Below are 23,877 nucleotides of genomic sequence, written 5' to 3'. Positions count from 1 at the left end.
TACATCACAGGTATTTGTATAAGTTATGTCTTGTTAAAACACAAACTTAAAGGGATTGCTGAGTGATAAGTAATAATTTACATACATGTCTATTGAATTACGTCTTTTAGTATGGTATATTATGGTCCAGGAGGTTAAGCGTTCGCGCGCGAGACTGAATGAATTAAGTAGTTCCTACATTTGTAGGTTCCATTTGTCACAGATTGATATCATTTAAGGTATAACGGAAAACTAATGGACATTGTAAAATGGTCTCATTCTAGTATGGGACCCCTGAACAATGGCTAACTATGGACTCACAAACAGGAAAGTTCAGATATCACAATGAACGTTTGATCAAAAGAACCACTAAGTGATTTAATGTTCAATGACTTGACCTTATCTTCAATCAATATGTGTTATAACAAAATGATCATTCAATTCCACTGGTGACAACTGTTTCATCCTTAATGACATAAAACTTCACCAGAATTCTCCACAATAAACCTACATCCCTCTATTCAATTCCTGATAGGATTATAAGAGTACACTAACGAATAATCCAGCACTTAGAAACATTTATATATTGTTCCCTGATTTTTACTGGTACAATCTACTTCTAGGGTTGAAGCTATCACGAATTCACTTAATCTGCGAACGAGAAACAAGACTCGATGACCAAAGACCAGTGAGCTAGCTATTGATGCGTCCCAGCCCCGCTAACTAGAGGGAGAATTCCAAACTTGGAATGGGGAAGTATATTCTGCAAACAGCCAGAAACGAGTGATAACAACAAACACAATTCAAAACGTATATATATAGTAAAAAACCGTCCTAGGGGAGAATTGCCAAATAGCATACTAAAAGAAGCGACGGATCAATAGCATTCAAGATAGTTCTCAGTGAGAAATACGACATAACGGTGACAAGAGCGCCTTCGGCGCGAAAACAAAGGAGTCCAAATTTTCTAAATAAAATTACAACATTAGGTCCTTTCCCAAGTGAGTTCTGGGGATCTAACGTCCCCACACATCTACCAATTACAAAATCTCTTTCAACTAAATTAGTTTTTTTTTCTTTTTTAATTTTAAAAAAAACAGACAAACAAAAAACAATATTGCATAATCAATTAATTTTACTTACCATTTCTTTTAATTGTTTTTGTTCTTCTTTTATGAATTCATCTTTTTCTTTTTGTAATTGTTCTTGTTGTTTAACAAATTCAATGAAAAAATTTTTTAAATATTCTTTTTCCTAATCAAAAAAAGAAGAAAAAGGAAAACAAAAAGAAAGAAAAAAAGAGAGAAATGTTTAATGATAATAAATGTATATAAGTAGTATTAAAAATCATATTAAAAATAAACTACTGAAATGAAATATTTTGGCAGTAAACATAAATGTTTCGATTAAAATTTTTAAAAAAATTGGAATAAGGTTAAGTGATTTGTATCAGAAGGGGTATTTTGGAGATCGTAATAATATCAATAGTTCAGATCATGAGTTCATTGAAGCTAGACAACCATGGAAAACTTGGTAGCACTGAACGGATATTCCGTCCTATTGTGAGATTCCTCAGTAGTGTGCATCCACGACCACACCTCGCGAGATTCGAACTCAGGACGCATCACTCTTTGAAAACAACTGAATGATTTTAAAGTTAATTTTTATCTAATCAGGAAAGAGATTGTATAAATCATAAGTATTTTTCAACAAATGCATTGGATTCTGTTATAAGCTTAGGGATTATAAGAAGTTTATTGCTTGAACAATGGATATTGTCAAATTTCCGATTTTAATAATTTAGAGACTTCGAATGCTCTAGTATGGACGACGGTGGGGAGTTAGCTCTCCCTCTCGAAATACTTTCACATGGACAAGCTGACAGGGAAGTTCTGATCACTGCCTTCAAGTGGCCGGGGATGTTGTTCATCAAATTGAGAGGATGAAAAGCGAATGTTCGGTGCTGTAACCGGGTTGGTGGACATTGAGGATCCACCCAGGGGATTTAGAAAACCCTGATTCCAAACCAATGGTGTACATGGGTTCCAGGATCCTAAGGGCACAAATAGTGTATGAACCAATTATTGGTCACCGGCTACCATATGACCGCATCTCCTTATGTTGTTCCACTGCCCTGTGTATTAGGCCTTTAGGTTGAACGCTTAGGGAGTATGGTCCTCTGAGAAAACCACCCGTTTCGATTTGGGTACCCGGTTAGTATTATATGGGACACACAAATCAAGTGAGTTGTGTGGTGTTATGTATTCGGCGCTCCTTTGTACCAATATTTATGTGTTCAAATAAATAAAACATTCATCCGCATCTACAAAATCTGTACTATTTAACTGACTGAAGAGTCATGGATATAGAATTATGAGAGAACTAATGTTGCTGTTATAGTTGAATGAAAGAATCACCGTTTGTTTCAACATTTCTACTTCATCAGTTCATCTACTATTTAGTGGATAAATGATTGAATGATTTCTTTGTAAGTAAATTAAACTGATTGATTCATGTGCTTATGCAAAATGTAAATTTATATACAGTGAGAACTTGATGCCAAAGAGGATCAGATGCAGACGTAAAGGCAAGGACTGGCAAAGCAAGGGCCGTATTCCTACAATTGAAGTATATATGGAACTCAACACAACTGTCAACCCATATCAAAGTGAGAATCTTCAAAACGAATGTCAAGACAGTTCTATTGTACGGAGCTGAAGCTTCGAGAACTACAACAAGAAGGTACAAGTATTTATTAATAGTTGTCTACGCAAGATACTCAACATCCATTGGTTGGATACCATCAGCAACAGCCTACTGTGGGAGAGAAAAAACCAGCTTTCAGCTGAAAAGGAAATTAGGAAAAGACATTGGAAGTGGATAGGACATACATTACGCAAATCATCAGACTGCATCACGAGGCAAGCCCTAACTTGGAATCCTGAAGGGAAGTGGAAAAGAGGAAGGCCAAAGAACACATTACGTCGGGAAATAGAATCAGATATGAAAGGCATGAATGACAATTGGAAAGAGCTGGAAAGGATTGCTCAGGACATGACTGAATGGAGAATGATAATGGTCGGCCTGTACCCTTCCACAAGGTTTAACAGGTGTAAGGGAGCACATGATACATTTCATATTATTATTTTCACTCTATGATATCAGAAAGAATTTGTGCAAGCAACTTTAAACGTTCTATGTAATGTATAAAGTTATTTTCATCGAACCTATGTTTGATGTAGTATGAAATATCTTCCTTTTCTCACTATCATACGTTATACATTAACCGATACTTCATTTCTTGAAACAAAATTGGAAGAATATCATTGAATGATATTATGATCAAAATACCTTCAACTTAATAGTACCCCCCATTTGATTTTTACAAGAATATCAAATAAGTAAATGGTCACTTCAATAATTATTGAATGATATTTTAAATTTTAAAAAACTTTGGCAGATTTTTTGATTTTTTTCTGATTATATATTGAACTGTTTCAATGTTTAATGGTAGTTACAATTTCACTACATGATTTGAAATAGTCACTATGATTCAGATTTAAAAGTTCACTCTACAATCCTCAGAGAAAATATGATAATCATTTTCCTTATACTTAAAAAAAAACTCGTAATTTCTAAAACAGTACTATTTTCCATCAGTCAGTCAGTTACAACGCACGACCAGGCACATACATGCATCGGCCCAAGTTGCCACACCTCACTCATTAGCACAACAAGATGAACACCGGATTCATAGGAGTGGTTAGGTCAAAGGTGGTAATATGTAGGAGAAAGATTGCATATAGAGATATAGTACAAGAAGAAAAAATTGGTTCGTAGAAAGAAAGGTATGAAGCGATTTTAATCTCATAGTTTAAGGGAAGACAGGGAGTGTATACACCGACGCCATTGTGATCGATTCTGAGCCATGTCACCAAGAGTCTCCAACCATTGGTTACGATAGTCACGCGGACCCCAACCAAATAGTCTGCATCTCACAACATGGCTCAGACTAGAAGTTAGTTACTTCAAGCACTGATGTCACGTTTTGGTTTGGCCGCCCCTAACTTTCTTCCAACCATCCCGAACACCGGTTAGCATTGCACGACGTAGTAATCGGTGTTCAGGCAGACGAAACACGTGGCCTATTTTCCATGGTGATCTAGTTTCAATTGACTCAACACTTCAACTGTTGAAATTACTATAATGTCCTCAAGAATCCTTTCTGATACTAATCAACATATGCTCACTAGTGGCTGACTTTAAGAGGTAGTTCCTGGAGTTCTATTGAGAAATAATGGTGGGTTTGTCGCTCGACTTCGTTGACTGGTTGAAGTTAGACATTAACACCGTTTGATGCCGACTGGATCAGTGGTCTATTGGTTAAGCGTTCGCGTGACACCTTTAGGTCCCGCGAGACGGGGTGCACTGTTGAAGAGTCCCACAATAGGACGGAGCGACCGTCGAGTTTTTCCAGGTTTTCCATGGTGGTCTAGCTTTAATTGACTCATGATCTCAACTATTGAAAGTACTATTTTAGTATAAAGGCTTTTATACGTGACAATATGAAGAGTTCATATTTTATATTAACATAAAACTTACAGCTGAATTTTGTTGATACAATGAATTTGTTGTGTTAGAAGAAAGATGAGAATAATTATCATCTGAACTGGATAAACTGGTTGATTTAAGTATATTTTCTGATGTACCATTATATAATCCATGATGTGTTTTTTCATTTGTTGGTTGATATAACTGTTGATTTTGTACTGGTACTTCCTGATTTTTTGTATTATTTAAACACATATCTGTTTTAGGATGAACTTGAGAAACATGATATGGAAACATTTTCACTTGATTTGGATCCATAAAAGAACTAGTAGGAGTTAAAGATGAATAGGTTGGAGCAATAGAAGAGTTGATTTTTTCTTCGGATGGACAGAATGAATAACTAGTATCACATATGGATTTCATTTCAGTTTGACTTCCGATTTGCGGTAAACAGACTGAAAATGAATAGGAGCATTTCAGAAACTTGATTTTTAGAAATATATTGATATTCATATCATACTGGAATCAACAATAATAGATAGTCACATTATTTCTAAATAAACCACAAACCTTTAAAATAATGTAAATTAATACGTCTAAATAGAACCACTGAGAACCTATCAGAATCATAGATATTTTGATAAGATTTAAGAATAATGACATTTTTGCTACAAAACTCTCAATTATGATCGTATTAGTTCTTACGTACAATAGAAGTTCAAATAATGTTAATCAATTTTCTTGAAGAGAACATCCAATTTAATTCAGAACTAAAACGAACAATTCCTATAACAAGTACAGATCAATCGACAAGAAATGTGACCTGAAACTTCAAATTTAGTAAGTTTTGCGATATCCAACAATAACAATTATCATATACTTGCAAATAACTAAAATCAATACACAATTCCCTGAGTTCTAGTGAGAAACCATAACTAGCGGAGTTCACTGATGTTACACATGAAACAAATAACACTAATAGTAAACGATAATGATTGTAAAATATCGTGAAAAGATTAGGATTAAGCATATATACTACTGGATGCCAACATCGCATTCAGAAAGTTAAGCGCTGTTAGTAAGAATTGAAATCTCTGAGTCCGATCCTTGGTGAAGTCGTGGATAGATATTATTGAGAAGTCCCATCTTAGAATAAAACAGGTATTTGTTGCTTCCTAGATCTAAATGTTTAACTAGTTACAATCAGTTAGTAATGTGAAAATTCAAATTTGTACATATTCAGTTATACCTTGTAGTAGGAGAATTTTTCAATTGAGAAATTAATATAACAGACCAATTAGTTTATATTGAATCACTAACCTTTAGAATCAACAACAGTATTCAAATTACATTTTGTTGATGATGCACAATTATTTAAATTTGTTTCTGTGAATTCAGATTGGTTGAAATAATTTCCTGTTGTATTAGGCGCCTTCTATAAAATTTAATTCAATAGAAGACAGAATTACTTGATCAATAAAGCAATATATATACATTTATCCAACCACTACTAATAAAAGTGATGGAGTTAGAGAAGATAGTCAAATGAATCTTTTTACATGGAAACAAGATAATTATTCATAGGAAATGCTTAAAATCCGGCACTAAACACTTACTGGCTGTAATGTGAATGCACCTTTAAAAGGATACAAATAATAATAATTTTAAAGCTACAACATGAGACTAACCAATATCAAGTCTTGTTTTGTTTTTCACTAAAAATGGACGACATCAACTCGACAACAATAATCTGTGTGTAATCAGCAACACCAAAAATGTCAAGAGTTACCTAATTGATGATCAATATTTGTTACGAGCACAATGTATTCATTTGTTTAGTAATCCCTATATATAAGCCATTTATAAAGTGAACAGTTATATTTTCCATCACACTAAACACTGCAGTGATGAATGGATTAAAAATTTAGAAGAATTAGAAAGGTTAACAGTCAACTACATTTTTAGCTTTGAGATTCATAAACTTCTAACATGATGGGAAATTATATCGAAATTAAATCTTTAACTGAGTCAGTAATACCGGTTGTATAAAAAATCAACGGTAAAGTCACTCAGTTTTGCTAATTGATAGGATTGAAATACATGAATCATTGAATATCAGCTCAATAGCCTTATGATTAAACGCTCGTCACGATATCTGAATGTCCTGAGTTCGACCTCCATTGTGATCATCAATGTGCACTAATAAGAAGTTGTATACTAAAACAAACCTACTCTCTAGTACTTCCAAGCTTCAACGAGTTATCTAAATAAAATCGGTTAATTAGTAACAAACGTTAAGATCATTTTAATTTTGTTGAAAATTAGAACTTTAGCGTGAATAAGTTTACTCTAACATAGTTTTCATTTAGAATAGAAATGAATTATACGTAATAATAATCGTACTCAAAATATTTTAACGGTTCTAAAAAAATCGTCATTACAAAGTACTTGAACAGTAAAATGGCAATATTGTTTAATGAGATGATAATTTCTATGAAAAGTAACAAAACAAGCTGGATTCAGGAGGTATTTCCTGGAGTTCTAGTGAGAAGCCGTGACCAGTGGAGTTCAACCGGGTTTGTTGTGAGATAGTAACTCACTGACAACAATGGTGAACGGTGGGGCAATTTCATGGATTAGTTGAAGTTAGACATTAACACCGTTGAATGCCGATCGGTTCAGTGGTTTATCGCGCGAAACCGTTCGAATCCCGCGAGCGGGATCGTGGATGCGCACTGCCAAGGAAACCCATACTAGAACGAAACGACCATCCAGTGGTTCCAGGTTTTACATGGTTTTCTAGCTTCAATTGACTCATGAATTCAACCATTAAGAAAAAAATTAATAAAATCCCCACTAAAGAATCTAAGGTCGTTCAAAATAGCATTTTTTAAACATAATTACACGGTTATTTTTCTTCTATAAACTGAAGGATAATAATTCATGAACAAATTGTTTTACATCTTGTGTAATTAAAGCTATAGAAAGTTGGGAATGATAAAACTGTAGAACTGAGACTAGAATAAGTATCGGTTTTTTCACTTATAGTATCACAATATTACAGTATAAGGCATACCAATGTATCTTTAAGGAATTTATCTCGAATATGTTTAGTAGAGGTATTATACCATTCGATTATGTTATGGATATTATCACAAGAAGTAAATTGAAGTTTAACAGTAAGGAAAAGAAGTTTTGAGATAAAGGTAAAGACGCAGAATTCAGGATAAGTAATTTCATTTGATGAAAGATTATCTCGATTACTGTTAGAGATTTATGGGCGGTTGAAATTTCCCTGCAGCTAACACTGTGGAAGGATACTTGTACTTGAAGAACTTGAGAATGAAACTGGGTTAGCAATAATCTTTACAACTTTGAGAGTGACATGAAAGCCCAAGGAATAAATACTTGAGGTTTAACATGTAATACCTCTTTGTGTGTATTATTTGATGTGCCAGCTCTATTATTTTTCAAACAGTGCCCCCGGCTTTAGAAATCCATCAAGGAAGTTAAGTATTCATTTTTTAGGATCGACATTTTTAACCGTTTCCTTCCTCCGTGATGAAACATTGTTACTGGAGATGCTAACTGTCTGAAAAAAAAAACACTTGAAACTCGTCTTTACCAGTACAGTTCGGGTACACCTATTTATTTATTTATTTGAACACATAAATACTGGTACAAGAGGGCACCAAATATATATGCGCCACACAAAACAATAGGAATTTGAAGAGGAGAAGGAGAAAAAGTGAGGAGCGCAAAAAAAGAACAATAACGAACAGAATAAGGTAAGGTGGCGTAATAATAATAATAATAATAATAATGGGGGAAACGAAAAGGCACAATCAGAAGAAATCTTTCAATTAAGGAAGAAGCAACCACTTTGTATGAAGAAAGTAAAAGGTTGCAGAAGGATCGCCACCGGCTTCTATTCTGAGCCATATCTGATAACGTTTCTAGCCACTGTGTTAAACCATCTCTAGGACCCCAGCCAGGGAGTCGTGAAGGACCAACACAAGCCAGCTCTTTGCAGCTTTCTTTCATACCACTACTCCATGTCATACACTGACCACCTCTCCGCTTTTCCCAACCAGTCCCAGAGTCGGCAAATAATGCACGACGTGGAATTCTCTGGGACGACATTCGTAGAACATGTCCAAGCCACCGAAGTCGGTATTTCAAGATGGTGACACCAATCGCATTACCATCTCTGTGCCCGAACACACGATGCCGAACCTCTGCATTACTAACATGGTGTTGCCACTGGGTGTCAGTAATCCTTCGGAGACAACGATGATCGAACACAGAGAGTCGTCTAACGTCCTCAACTCGGAGAGGCCAGGTTTCACAAGCATAGAGAAAAACTGCTCTCACCGACGCGTTGTAGATCCGACCTTTCACAGCCAGACTAACATAACGAAGGCGCCAAAGGTAGCCCAGATTGGCATAAGCCGCTCTGGCTTCCACTATACGTGCATTGATTTCATCACCCAGACCACCACCAGCACTTATGCAGCTACCCAGATACACGGACTTCTCGACTACTTCTATCTGCTCACCATCCAGGGTGAGTGCAGGAATCGGGGTACAACTTGCATTCAGAGCTCAGTTTGCTGCTTTTAATCTTACTGTTCGTCAGCCAACCCACACCTATCAATATGGTATCTAAGAGGACGAAGATGTTCCAGTCAGTATGACTTAAGCGGATCATCATGATAGGCGAATCTGACTACAACGTCAAGATAACAGCTACGATCAGGAACAGACACATCACAGATCATTCTGTGGTTTATTATTCGAACAACTAGTATATAAAGTAAGTTAACAATTTAGAAATAATCCGTTGGATAATTCAAGAATTCGATCCAATAATTCTCAAAAGATAGTTCTTTATTTCCTTTGTAATAATAAAATTAATCAGTTATTCGAGTTGGCAATCACTCGTAAACATTATTATTATTTAATAGTTGAATTCATGAGTCAGTTGAAGCTAGACCACTCTGGGAAACCTTGAAGCACTGGACGGCTGTTTCGTCCTAGTATGAAACTCCTCAGCATATATTATTTATAATATTTTTTTAATACTAATGAGAATTTTTACAGACAGTATTAGGAACAAAATTCATCCATTCTGTAGATTGTTATTTTTTAAAAGGCTGTTTAACGTAAACCATTTTATAAAATTTAGTATTATGTAACACATGAAAAACAACCACTTGAAAAACAAGCTTCTAGAGTAGTAACATCTGAAAATACAAAAACTCAAGATTTTAAATAAGAACTCACATCTTGAGGGTTATTTTGATTACATAGATCATGTCCAAGAGCATTCAAAAACATAACTCCTCCTAACATACTAATTTGTCTAACATTTTTAGTAACATCTTGTAGATTCCATCTACAATGAAATAAACACAATTGTTTGTAATAATATTTAATCAAAGGTTCCTATAAACAAATCTTTCTAGTGAAGTTATTATTTTCTATGATCATTATGTAGTTTACATGTTCAATGTATGAATAATTAGTTAAATATAGTTTATATTAATTATCATAAATGAAAAATTCCGAACATAATAAACAAAACATTCACTTTGGTTTCTATTGATTTGTTTTTTTAATAAAAAAACTTGTTTCCATCATAACTTATTTTCATATTATTTGTTTAAACTTCTAGGTTATTAATTTGAACACATGAATATTGGTACAAAGGGGCACCAAATACGTATACACCACACAACTCACTTGATTTGTGTGTCCCCCATAATACTAACCGGGTGCCTAAATCGAAACGGGTGGTTTTCTCAGAGAACCACACACCCAAGCCTTCAACTTAAAAGTCTAATCCATAAGACAGTGGAACAATATAAGGAGATGCGGTCATATGGTAGCCGGTGACCAATAATTGGTTCATACACTATTTGTGCCCTTAGGATCCTGGAACCCATGTACACCATTGGTTCGGAACCAGGGTTTTCTAAATCCCCTGGGTGGATCCTCAATGTCCACCAACCCAGTCAAAGCGTCAGACATTCGCTTTTCATCTTCTCAATTTGATGAACAACATCCCCGGCCACTTGAAGGCAGTGAGTAGGACTTCTCTGACAGGGTCTATATACACGTGTCCATGTGAAAGTATTTCGAGATGGAGAGCTAACTCTCCTCAACCTCAGCCGTACTAAAGCATTTAGAATAAATCAAATTTTAACATCTTCACATCATTCTACTAAATTATACTTCATATTGAGCAAATCTATAATTTAGCTTAAACAATTCATGTTATCACAGTATATTAAAAAAACAAAAAAAAATTGTTTTGGGGAGAAATATACAAAATCAATAAAGTTTTACAATCATTGTACATATTAAATGAATTTGAATTTTTATTATAAAAACAAACAAACAGAACTATGGTCGGATATAGAATATGACTATCATTTTGAGATAAGATCAATTACATAACATATGAAAGCAATTAGAACTCTCTCTTTTTTATTACGAAATAGATCAAACATCTTTATCAAAATAGAAATGAAACAATTTCATAATAAATTTGGTTTATTTGTAAGAAACTAATACTTGAATCTTTTCATTCATATTTAGAACAGTAATGGATCAGTCTCTTATTGGTATATATTGGTGTATACTTCAGCCCCCCCCCATTGCATAAAGCAAGTGACTATTAGGATTTAGTTGCTAAGTGGATAATACAATGTTGTGTTTGAAACGAATGGTATTTGAGTTCGGATCCCAGAATGAATATCAATTCTGAGATGCAGATACATACAGTTGATGAGTCCTAAATAGGACGAAATGTGTGTTTTGTGTATTCGACTGTTAGCCACTGTCCATCTTTATTTATAAATATTATTATGGTTGTAAGCAAAAAATATCAGTATTTCTTTTCTTCTATTTTTATGCGCATAGGGTAAATTTATTTTAAAATGTATATGAGTATAATATGTCCATTCGTAAAATATTTGCTTATTTAGCCCAGATTGATATTGAAATTCACAATTATATGGATAATTTTTTATTACTAAACTATGGAAATATATTATCTGGTTGTAGCTGGGATAAGGAGCATGAATAATGGACAAGTAATAGATGAATGTGAACGAAATCAGAGAAGATTAATCAGTTTGATTTTTTAGTATTGATTTATATTGTATCGCTTCAATCATGAAAACAGTATTCGTTTTTGACCAACGTGATTGACAGTTAGATGACAGAGAAGATATGGTGGAGTTCGTTGTCTGACTTAGATGGCTTAATCTTTAGGTTTACGTTGTTCTTCTGAACAACATCATCAACAGAAACTTTCCTTTGAAGTTTTTCCTGATGAGGTTGTTCAAAAGAACTATGAAATTTTCATGATTAATTCATTTAGGTTAAGAAATGAAACTCTTCTGCTGGTGAAGAGGAGAAAGACAATAGTATAGTTATCTTTGGTGTCCTACTTTCTAGAAGGATAAATCGTTCCATAAAAAGAAAGAACACATGGACAGGTCAGTACACCTATTTCCTTAGCTTTATACCTCTTCAATACAAAACAAAGTTGGTTAAACGTCTCAATCACAGAATCAAACTAATATGTTCTGAAAATAGTGTAGACGGCGAATTAGATACACTAAAGAACACGTAAAGAAATAACAGCTATCCAGATAACCTGCAGAAAATCCCTATTAGAAGGTATTAAAAAAAGAATAAACTGTGACTCAGTCAGTAAAAAACCTTGTTTTTGAAGCTGGGTTTTGAACGAGACATAGGAGGGACATTTTAACACGTCGACTCAAAAGATCTGTTGAAAGGACATTACACACCTCCAAGTTACATGTGATTTTCTCAACTAAACCACTACTTACACAACAAATCCAGGGTAGGTTACCGTTGATGAGCCGTACTCAGAGGACTTTATCCTTAAGTGTTCTTGAACATGTACCAGCATGGTTGGGAAAAGGAGTTACTAAATCGATCGACAGTACTATTCTTTCTAACTTGGTAGATATTGAACATCGTATCAAAATAGAAAAAGCTTTTTTGTTTTATATCAAGTTCCAAAGAAATCTACCTCAAGGAATTGGATTACGGCTATTCTGCATAGCCAAAGTCATCTGAATCAACTTCAGAAAACCGAACTTATGTATCAAGAAAAGGTTTATCCAGCCTCTATGTTTACATTGGCCTACGACTGGATAACAAGGTACCCAAACTAGATATTATAAACCTCTTACCTCCCTCTCTCCCTTGTTTTATTACATCTATCTTAATCTTTACATCCATCTTTCTTGATTCACATGAGTTCTTTTTTTATCGTAATTACCTTGATAACATACCTCTTATTGCATATTATAACCACACAACGATCTTATCATTATTATGTTATATCGATTAACAAGATGAAATGTTCCTACTATACATCTTATCCACATAATTTTTTTCTCATTTTCATTTTGTTATTTTATTATTACATTGAATGTGACTTGACACTTTACTCCAAATCATTCTGACCTTTATTAAATGACCTTTCTAATTGTACGAATAACACAATTTTAAAGTGATCTATGTCGTAACAGATGAAAACGTTCACCATGATTAACAAATAACATTGTTAAATTCATTAATATATGCCTTATTTTGGCCTTTGTTAAAATATGGACTTATAACTGCAGAGCCTGATGATAAAGTTATTGAAAACAATCGTTCGTTTAAATATTCATCAGTTTTGTAATAGTTTTAATGGTTGGATTGTTAATTAATTTAGTGAGGAATTCACAATATGAAGCTTTTTTTAACGACGCTCAAAGCAAACAGTGAATTGTTTCAACAGTTGAGATCATGAGTCAATTGAAGCTAGACCACCATGGAAAACCTGGAAGCACTGGATGGCCGTTTCGTTCTATTATGGGACTCGTTTGTTACTTTGTGTCACATTGTAAAGTAAAAATAACCTTATCATCTTCAAGTTAACTTATATCAAGTTCTGCAGTGATAAAATTTCAAATTGTAATGGTTTAAGTATTATAAGTCTTATTTCCTTTCGAATTCAATTATAGTTAAGATTAAACGTTTCAAATACTGACGAGAGAATATACATTAGTCAGTCAGCTACAACGTAGGACCAGGCACATATAAGCACCCTTCCTTGTGACAAGACGTCGCTGTTATGCTAATTGCCTGAAGGAAACACACTACCGCCGTCACACCTCTGTACAGTAACCAGTATAGAGGTCGCCCTCAGACCTTAGGTTTGCTGCTTTTAGTCTTACAGTTCTTCAACCGACCTGTATGGCATGGTACGACCTTGAGGAACGATTGTTCCAGCCAGTATAACTCGATTGGTTCATTATGAAAAGCAAGCCCGATCACCACATCAAGGTAGCAGTAACGGTCGGGGAATATACATTAAATGTAATATCATATCTTATTCAAGTTTGAGACAAGTCATATATTAGTAGCTACTAGTATAAATCACAGTAGTTATACAGTGAATATATTAAATATCTTGTTAATTATAAAAACTGTAAAGTGATGGCCTACTGGTTAAACAATTTGTGTTTGAAACAAAAGGTCAAAGGTTAGAGTCTTTCTACATTCAATTTTAATTTAGCAGTTGGATAGTATATCATCACACAAACAATGTGCTACAAAAGCTGAGTAACATAAACGAACTTACTCGGAATGAATTGGGACATGTGAACTTGATTGTCCATGGGATATTAAAGACGGATTATTTGTATCTGTAAATAGAAAAATAAGAAAATTATAGAAAGACGATAAGTCGCATGTATGATAGATTGTTAATTTGAATTTAATGTTAATTTATATCCGTTGATAGGTTATTACTCTAGTGGACATCATTATTTTGGCTTAATGGTCTTTAGAATAAAATAATGTTGAGACAGGTTTTAAGATTTATTACACTCTATCTAGCTTAACAATAATTTTGTGACCTATTAGTTAGGTTAGTTTGCTTCATGAGTCATGCTAATTAGCAACCACTCAATAAGTCTAAAGTTTCAGTTTTAAAGTTATGAAATAGATGATCATTTTGTGACCAATACAAATGGGCCAACAGATCATCAACTTAACTGATAAGCATTTGTTCATACTTCAGGTATCCAATAGTTAAAAAACAAGATCCTACTAGTGAGTTATACACTTATTAATATGCATAAACTTGGAAGAAATATGACTGAAAGTTATTCTAGAGTACTGGAAGTGTTTATAGGTAGTTACAAAACCAATGAATTTTATCAATATCTACCAGACTTAGCATTTATTTGTATTATAATTTTCATAAAAAATTAACTGAAATTTCTTGGTTTACATTGATGACTGATGTGAGTTTGACGATCATTGACTTCTGTTTTGTACTAGAATGAGATTCTTCAACAATCCGCACCCATGAACCCACCGGTGACCCAGGACAAACAGGTCTTGTGCGGAATGCTTAACGTTTAGACCACTGAGTTGTGGTTTGTGTGTCCAATTTCTATTAATTTGTTACATTGTGCAACAATCACTCACTCTGTTTGATGGTTAATTCACATTTAACATCGTTAAACTCTACTGAAACGATGAATTATTGTTTGTCTTTACATCCATAGTACGAATCTAAAAAGAATAGAACCAGTCTACGGATTCGTTTTCTTACAGGATAATTTCTCAGGGTTTATTCTAAGGTGTAAGAGGAACTATTGGGAAAGACTTCGTGTCCATTACAGATCTCCAGAACAGATGATGCATCAGATACACAGCTCTACAGACTTTGTTGCATGAAAACAATCTTCACACTACTGGAGTCATTGACTGTAGTTTTATTAAATTGTAAAAAGATAAGAACTTGCTTGACTAAAGCTGAGAAAATATTTAAAAAGCAGTTCAATGACCAAGCTAGAAATCAGGTGGGAAATTACTGTAGGTATAACAAATAAACGAAATTAGAAATTAAGTAATTTAAGCCCTCAAATGCCCTGGTACGGCCGAAGGTAGGAAGAGTCAGCTCCCCCTCTCCAAATGTACTCACATGAACACGTGCGTACGACCACTGACAAGGAAGTCCTACTCACTGCCTTCAAGTGGCCGAGGATGTTGTTCATAAAATTGAGAAGATGAAAAGCGAATGTTCGGTGCTGTAACTGGGTTGGTGGACATTGAGGATCCATCCAGGGGAGTTAGAAAACCCTGATTCCAAACCAATGGTGTACATGGGTTCCAGGATCCTAAGGGCACAAATAGTGTATGAACCAATTATTGGTCATCGTCTATCATGTGACTGCATCTCCTTATATTGTTCCACTGTCTTATGGATTAGACTTTTAAGTTGAAGGCTTGGGTGTGTGGTTCTCTGAGAAAACCACCCGTTTCGATTTAGGCACCCGGTTAGTATTATGGGGGACACACAAATCAAGTGAGTTGTGTGGTGTATACGTATTTGGTGCCCCTTTGTACCAATATCTATGTGTTCAAATAAATAAATAAATCATAGTCCATAGAAAATTGATGTACTTACCAGATAGTTTAGAAGCTAAATCTGAAGTTGTGCTCATATTTACGATACATGAATCATTGTTATCAACCTCAGTTTGATCTTTACAGAATTGTTTGTTTGAAGTGATTCCTAGGGTACTATATGCCAACTGGCTAGCTAATGTTGCAAGATCACCTTTACAGTCTGCAATACTTTTCAGAACATCGTCAATAGTTTCCTCCACACTCGATTCATTCCTATCAGTAGTTGTGCTAAGTAACTTTTTTTCTTGAGAATCTGGTTCAATTTTAATTTTGGATTCACTGAAACACATAGAACCTGGGAACATATTCAAATCATTCATATCAGTAACACCATGTGCATTGCCTTTTGGTTTAGAAAACGACATGATGAATTCCGGTTTCATTTGAGAACAATTTTGATCGCAGTGAGATATACTATCAGACACAACAGCTAAATTTCCTTCAGTATTGTCCTTGAAAAAGAATGAAAGATCAAAGAGTAATTAGACTATACGGTCAAAAGAGAGGAAATTTACATGACACTCAAACGGGTTAGTGAACTGGCTGAGTCAACCACTATCAACATAGGGTTTAGCAAAAGTGTGTATTGGCCTAAATTGTCATACCGTATCATAATGATGAGACGAAATTAGCAGGAAGCATAACAAAAGAGATCGCAATAAAGTAGTAGCAATAACAATGAAAAAGACTAAGCATTGAGAATAGGGTTCTAAAAGGCAGCATGTAAAGGTATACATGGACGAATACTGGGATTCACAATTGAGAGGAAGATAAAAGGTAAGTGTTTTTGGGCCATTATTAACGATTACGAGTCAAACCATTCAAAATCTTCAGCCCTTGACTGCAGTTATTGAACGGACATCAACTGGCATAACTCAGATCAACAGTCAATGACTTCATAGATCGATGTCATGTCTTTCAATAACCACTCTTAGCCTTCTTACAACCTATTCGTACACCAGTGGACATCATCTATGGAAGTAAGCGGTGGTTAGGCTTATATAGTACGTGTCATAACCATCTCAATCGACGAAGATTAATAAACTCGTCAAACGATTTTCCACCCTTACCTAGTGCCCTATGCCTCAACATTGCTTACTCGGTCATTCCACGAAAAGTCAGCGATACTCCGATGATAACGGCCGGCAGAAAACTATCAACGCATATCTCTTACATCCAAAGACCATGCCTCACAACCATAAAATAAGATTGCTGAGCAGTATACACGTCACAAGTGAATTTAGAAAACATTCATCGAACTTTCTGAAACCGCGCCAAGATTTCGTCAAACAATAGCTGAGCATTTAGTTGTTTTCGATTTCCCCCATATTTTTATGCATGAAGTTCTCTTCGCAATAGTACTGAATTATGGTGAAAAATCGATGTGAAAACTTAATCAGGAAACAAAATAACTAAGTTGTATTCCAGCTAATTTGCATATTTTTATGATGTTAATTAAGAAAATTGTCTGTAATCCATTCTATATTTTAGAAGGTGATATAGGGGTTTTTTCTCTGAACAAAATTCATCAACCCACTTTCTTTTCATTACTAGCAAAGTGGTTGAGGTAATGATATTAAAATTGATTTTGCTTGCTCATTATCACCAATATTTAAACTATTTAATACACCATATTATACTTGTTATTGTTGTGGTGAAGTATACAATCTTACTACTTAAATCTAGTATACCGAAAATTAGTTTGTATATATTAATTTATACAACCAATTATAGTTATAACCTGTTTGCTACTTTAGGGTATTCTTCATTTTATTGGGATCATGTTATTCCATGGTAGAACTACCTGACCACTTTCAGATGTTCCAGATGAGCTTTGCTTGTTTTAGTACGCTTACATTAGCTTACATCACTAACAAATCCCTAGAAATGTTTTTGTGAATTCTCTTATACTGATAACTAAAAACTCAAAAGTATAGTTTACTTTTCAGCTTTTTACAATTTGGGAGTAAACATTTCCCCTTTACGTCACATTAAGTCTTGTTATGCATTTTTCAGCATCGATCAATAATCTACTGGAAATGACATTATCTCTAAGCCTAATAGCATTATTTAAATGTTAGCTTAAAGAATTTTATCACAAAGGTACCGTTTTTAATTATGACGTGTATACAATATTGTAAGCTATACCTACGAAATGAGAACAAATCTTCGGTACTTTAAAGACGAGGTTAGAAATAGGGAGTATGGAACTTGGATGCCAACTATGGGGTAAGTAAGCCTGTATGTTTTTGTTGTACAACCATCAAAGAACTGCTTCACGGTATATTTTACATGGTCTCCATTGTAACGTATTTGGATTCATCAAATATTGTCATATCTTTTACCGTCCATAAATTATAAATCAGTTAATTATGTGTTATTCAGCTAGGTTTTAAAATGCCCTCTTTGAATATTTATTAAGATCATAAAATATAGTCTTGTGTCTAACTAATATAGACACGTCAGTTGTGATGTGAAATAATAATTGTACTGAGATTAATCCTTACGACTTCTGCTATTCAGATTGGATGTTGGGAGCCATGAGAATCAGCGTGACATGTGGATTAGGTGACTGGTACAGCAACGGTGTTGGCATAACTACTGTTAGTGACGTATATAAGAGCACAGCAGACTCAATAAAATACTGATATGCAGTGGGAAGGATAACTTTGTATATTGGCTGTGACAATCGTCACTTAGTTCCATATAAAACTAGTGTCAGTTATTAAAAGACATTTTCTACAAACTACTCAAATAATGTACAATCGTTTTCTGTTATCATCACTTACCCATCTCAGATCCATAGCCTAAAAGTGACTGTGATTCCTTATTGACTAACATTTTTTGGAATATTCAGAAAGCCTTTATAACTTACATTATTTCATTCTTAAACAAAGATTTCATGAAGCAGTTTCATTACAGACAATAAGTGATTTATGTACATTATATGTGACCAACATACAAAAGTCGGTAATCAGTCTTACTAACCTGTGGTTGTCTATCATTGTGAGCTGTCAACTGATTTCGTTTGTGCTGTTGTTGTTTACTTTGTGTTTGATATTGTACACCAGCTAATTTTGGTGGTCTACCTCTACCACGATGAGTTGTTGTAGATGTAGTCGGTTGATCTGACTGATGGTTTCTGCTAGTCGTTCTTTGTCTTCCAGATAACTTTTTTGTGGTAGTAGACTTTGAACATGAGAGATTTGTTACTTGCTGCGATTGTTTCACAGATGTATTCTGTTGTCGATGTGACAACGTCTAAGGAAGTAAGATAAAGCAGAAGAATATAACTTAATGATATAAATTAAAATTTATCAATAGGGTAAATTATCTAATGACTTTAAGTTTACTAACTGAATAAAGTTGAACACAATATGTACTTCAACAACCTGTGTTAACAATACAATGGAATACTAAGACATTAACTGTTGAGATACCTTATTTGGTATATATATGAGATGGTGGAAAAGATTTGTAGCTCAGATGAGTAATTTTGGTGGAGTTTTTTTCTCTGAACTGGATAGCTTGGTTATGGGGCTTTCATCGTTATTCTGAACGACATCATCAGCACAAAATTCAGGTAGATGTGGTGTTCAAATTTCTCCACATATGATTCGCAGCTTATCTTGTAGACTTAGATCTTGATGGATTATAACGATGAAAGATCAATGACCAATCCATCCAGCTCAGAGAACAAAACCACACCATAAATATATATATATATATATATATATATATATATATTTATATATCAGAAGGGGTTTTGTGGAGATTGTAGTAATATCAATGGTTGAGATCATGAGTGAATTGAAGCTAGACAATCATGGAAAACCTGGAAGCACTGTACGGCCGTTTGGTCCTATTGTGGGACTCCTCAGCAGTGCGCATCCACAATCAGTTGTGAGATAGGAACTCACTGATGACAGTGGTGGATATGTCGCTCAATTTCATGGGTTAGTTAAAATTAGACATTAACACCGTTTGATGCTGGCCAGCTCAGTGGTCTAGTAGTTAACCGCCCGCGTGTAAGACTGATAGGTTCTGGTTTTAAACCCCGCGAGTGAAATCGTGGATGCGCACTGCTGAGGAATCTCAGAACAGGAAGGAGCGACCGTTCTATGCTTCCAGGTTTTCCATGGTTAATCTCAATTTAAGGATTGCATTTAATCCGTTTCTATTGCCTTATGTATATTAACAAATGAACTTCACAAAAGATTAATCTATTAGACAAATTGATTTGATCCACTTTAAATATTTAAGTATCTAGAATTAATCTACACTAAAAATAATTCAAGTAATGGTTGATCTGATCATTAATATAATTGTCAGAAGGGGTTTTCTGGAGATTTTAGAAATTTTCCACTGATTAAAATCATGAGTCAATTGAAGCTAGACCATCATGGAAAACCTGGATCAATAGTGTGCATCCACGATCCCGCACCCCGCAAGATCCGAACCCAGGATCTATCAGTCTCGCGCCAGGCGCTTAACCAACTAGACCACTGAGCCAGCGGTGTTAATGACTAACTTCGACCAATCCACGAAATTGCCCCACCGTAAACCATTGTGGATGCACACTACTGAGGAGTCTCATACTAGGATGAAATGGCCGTCCAGAGCTTCCAGGTTTTCCATGGTGGTCTAGCTTCAATTGACTCATGATTTCAATCAATGAAAAATTAATATAATTGTCAAATAGATGAAATGTCACATATTAAGTGATCTGTAGAATAATTTCATATATATTTATCAATCGTCCTAATATATAATAACACTTCAATGTAACCATTCATATCTCAAAAAAGAAAAGAAAAAGGAAAAGAAAGAAAGAAACTTTTATGCAGAATATTTTTCAATCAAAAGCAAAATTATTTTTTTTGTTGTAGCAAATATTTATTTTCTATTAAATCACAAGGGATTGGTTAGTTTTTTTGTTTTTGTTGTTGTTGTTGTTGTTTTGGTTTCTTTGATTTTATGATGTTGGGCTAAATAAATTTATGTCTTTGTGTGAATATTTCAAAGGTTCATATTTATGATAAAGTGTTTATTCTGACTATAGTGAACACATTTTGTTTTTAACCTAATTCATTTATTCAATGACCTTGACCATAAACTTGGATAGGTTAGACTATAATTATTAGTCGTCTTTTTTTTTAAATTTTTTTCTTTCCTAGTTAGATCTAAGAATGATGGAAACTTGAAATTTTTGATCGAATTGTATGTAAAAAAGATATAAATGGATTGATTTTTTCCCCTCCTTAAATATTGAAATGACTTTTAGTATGAATCCAATTATAGATCTATTACTTTATGGATCCAATTCAAGCTCGAAATGCTCATTGTTTATCGATTGTTATGACAAGTTATCATTGACATAGAAGTGTTTTGGGCGAGGATACAATTAGATTAAGGAAAACTATCCAATTATTGATTGATAGTTAATGTAGAGATAATCACATTTTTATTTTAACAAGAAAAATCAATTCATTTTAAACTTACTTTATCATTATAACTAGTAGAACTATTCAAACATTGACCTAGAAATGTTAGAACATCATTGAATGATTCTTTTGGTTCTGTATTCAATGGTGTACTAGTAACAGTAGGTGAATTTATTGACTGTTGATTTGTATTATAATTAAATAAACCACTCTGTGGTAGATTTAAACCATTGGGTTGATCATTTTGAACTGTAAATTAATGGATAAAATTACGATGATAAATTGAATAGTTAAACAAGAATAATTTTATAATGGTCTGTGGAGATTATTCAATTTCGTTGAAATCATGAACCCATCTTGGCCAGACAACTATGACCGTTTTATCCTAGTATGGGATACCTTCGAAGTGAGCTTCTACGAACCCGCACTTGAGAACTGAAACCAAGGGTCCTGGGTTCGACTCCTACATATGGGGTTGTTCAAGGAGTTTCATACTAAAACGAAACAGTCATCCAGAGCATTCAAGTTTTCAATCGTTATCTAATTTGGATAGGTTCATGATCTCAACCTAATTACAGACACTTTGTTATTGTTAATATAAATAATAAAATTATTAAAATGGGGTTTATATTAGAAATAAGTTAGTTTACCTGAGGTTTGACCAGTTTTGTAGCTACCATACATAGCATTCATAATCATCATTAAAGCTTGAGCATAGGCTAAACTATTTGCAGAAGAAATACTAGTTTTATCATTTAATGAAGTGATATTATTTGATGCAGGAACAGAGGTATTTAAGATCATTGGGTTAACTGATCCAGAGGAACAATATAATTCATTAGTAGATGTTGTACTATTTAAAGGTATTGGATTTGAATACTTCAATGTATCAGAAATATTATCCGAAAAGTATATATTATTTTGTCGTTGTTTTTGGTTTTCTGCTTGAAGATTACAAAAATTATTGAATATTTGACCTGCTAAAATTGAATTATCATTGTTTGTAAAATGAATTGATGGATTCGATTTAGAACTTAAATCTGTTAAAGTGACATCTTGTGAAGAAATTGTAGTTGGATGATAATTTCCAGGAATATTAATACCTGGTATATCTGTAACTAATGTATTAGATTGAGATATAGAATTAACATTAAAAGAATTAGATTGTCCTGTATTCAATTGATTATATATTTGATTTAAAAATGCTAATTGTTGTATATCTTGAATACTTAATCCACTAGATGTATTTTGAGTTTCTTTAATAATTGGATTAGTATAAGCTGTAAATAAAATTAATTAAATTTAATTCATATGATTTCTAGGTGAAAATAGTATCTCTTTATTAAAAACAAATAAATGTTAGCTACTATTGGAAACAAAGTCAGTCAGTCAGTCAGTCAGTCAGTCAGTCAGTAACAACGTAGAACTTCGGACGTACGTACATCAGTTCGAGTTACCATACCACATTAGCGCAGAGATGCAATTGTCGATTCAAATCCCGTAGTGGTAGAGGTAGCAAGAGTATAAGCAGTGATCGGGAAGATTAGGGTTTGGAGATGTTATTTAAAGAGTATAATCCAGTGAAATAAATTTGGGAAGAGAAAAAGGAGACAAGTAGTAATCAGGAGATTAGAATTTGGGAGAACACAAAGAGTGGGTGCACCTGCGCCATTGCAAACGATTTTGAGCCATGTCATTCAGGGTCCCCAACCAGGTAGTCTACACCTACCAACATGGCTCAGTCCACTTGTCAGTGACTTCATGGACTTGTGCCATGTTTTAGTCTGGCCGCCCCTAGCTTTCTTCCAACCTACTCCTATACCACTGAACATAGCACGTCGAGGCAGTCGATCGTTGGGCATACGTAACACGTGTCCCAGCCATCTCAACTGATGAAGTTTCACTACGTCACTTATCTCAATTGATAAATTATTGAACTGTTGGACAATAAAACTAAGAGGTATAAATGAGGATTATCTAACATAAATGTTAAGAATAATAAAACTATAACCTATTATCAGTGTTCTATTCTCTAAACTGCCCCCAAATGCCCTGGTATGGCCGAGAATGGGGTGGGCCCGCCCTCTCTCTCGAAGTGCTCGCACACGGCCACGCGTATACAGCCTTTGTCAGGGAAGTCCTACTCACTGCCTTCTCGTGGCGGGGGTATTGTTTACGAAAATGAGAGGACGAAAAGCGAATGTCCGGCGCTTTAACCGGATTCTAAAACAATGGTTCACATGGGCTCCAGGATCCTGAGGGATTAAATGGCGTATGAACCAATCGTTGGTCACCGGCTACTATGGGATTACATCTCCTCACGATGCTCTATTGCCTTGTGAGTCAGACCTTTACGTCCAAGGCCCGGGGTGTGGCCCTCTAAGAA

The 23,877-nt window shown here is 34.4% G+C and overlaps 1 protein-coding gene across 1 annotated transcript in view; it reads right to left on the bottom strand.

Annotated features, from left to right (window-relative positions):
• The window catches only part of MS3_00007956 (uncharacterized protein), an 80,084-nt gene that overhangs the window by 39,017 nt on the left and 17,190 nt on the right, over nucleotides 1-23,877 (bottom strand). Inside the window, exons 3-11 of the mRNA XM_051216297.1 lie at nucleotides 22,142-22,771; nucleotides 21,550-21,740; nucleotides 19,036-19,308; nucleotides 16,046-16,499; nucleotides 14,207-14,270; nucleotides 9,817-9,928; nucleotides 5,851-5,965; nucleotides 4,582-4,985; nucleotides 1,123-1,233 (exon numbers count right to left, since the gene is read on the bottom strand). Of these exons, the coding sequence (XP_051066874.1) occupies nucleotides 1,123-1,233; nucleotides 4,582-4,985; nucleotides 5,851-5,965; nucleotides 9,817-9,928; nucleotides 14,207-14,270; nucleotides 16,046-16,499; nucleotides 19,036-19,308; nucleotides 21,550-21,740; nucleotides 22,142-22,771 (2,354 nt within the window). The remainder of the gene's footprint in view (nucleotides 1-1,122; nucleotides 1,234-4,581; nucleotides 4,986-5,850; nucleotides 5,966-9,816; nucleotides 9,929-14,206; nucleotides 14,271-16,045; nucleotides 16,500-19,035; nucleotides 19,309-21,549; nucleotides 21,741-22,141; nucleotides 22,772-23,877) is intronic.

The sequence above is a fragment of the Schistosoma haematobium genome, chromosome 4 (genome assembly GCF_000699445.3).
Source record: "Schistosoma haematobium chromosome 4, whole genome shotgun sequence".
In the NCBI taxonomy this organism is placed as follows: domain Eukaryota; kingdom Metazoa; phylum Platyhelminthes; class Trematoda; order Strigeidida; family Schistosomatidae; genus Schistosoma; species Schistosoma haematobium.
This window is presented reverse-complemented; position numbering and strand designations above follow the sequence as displayed.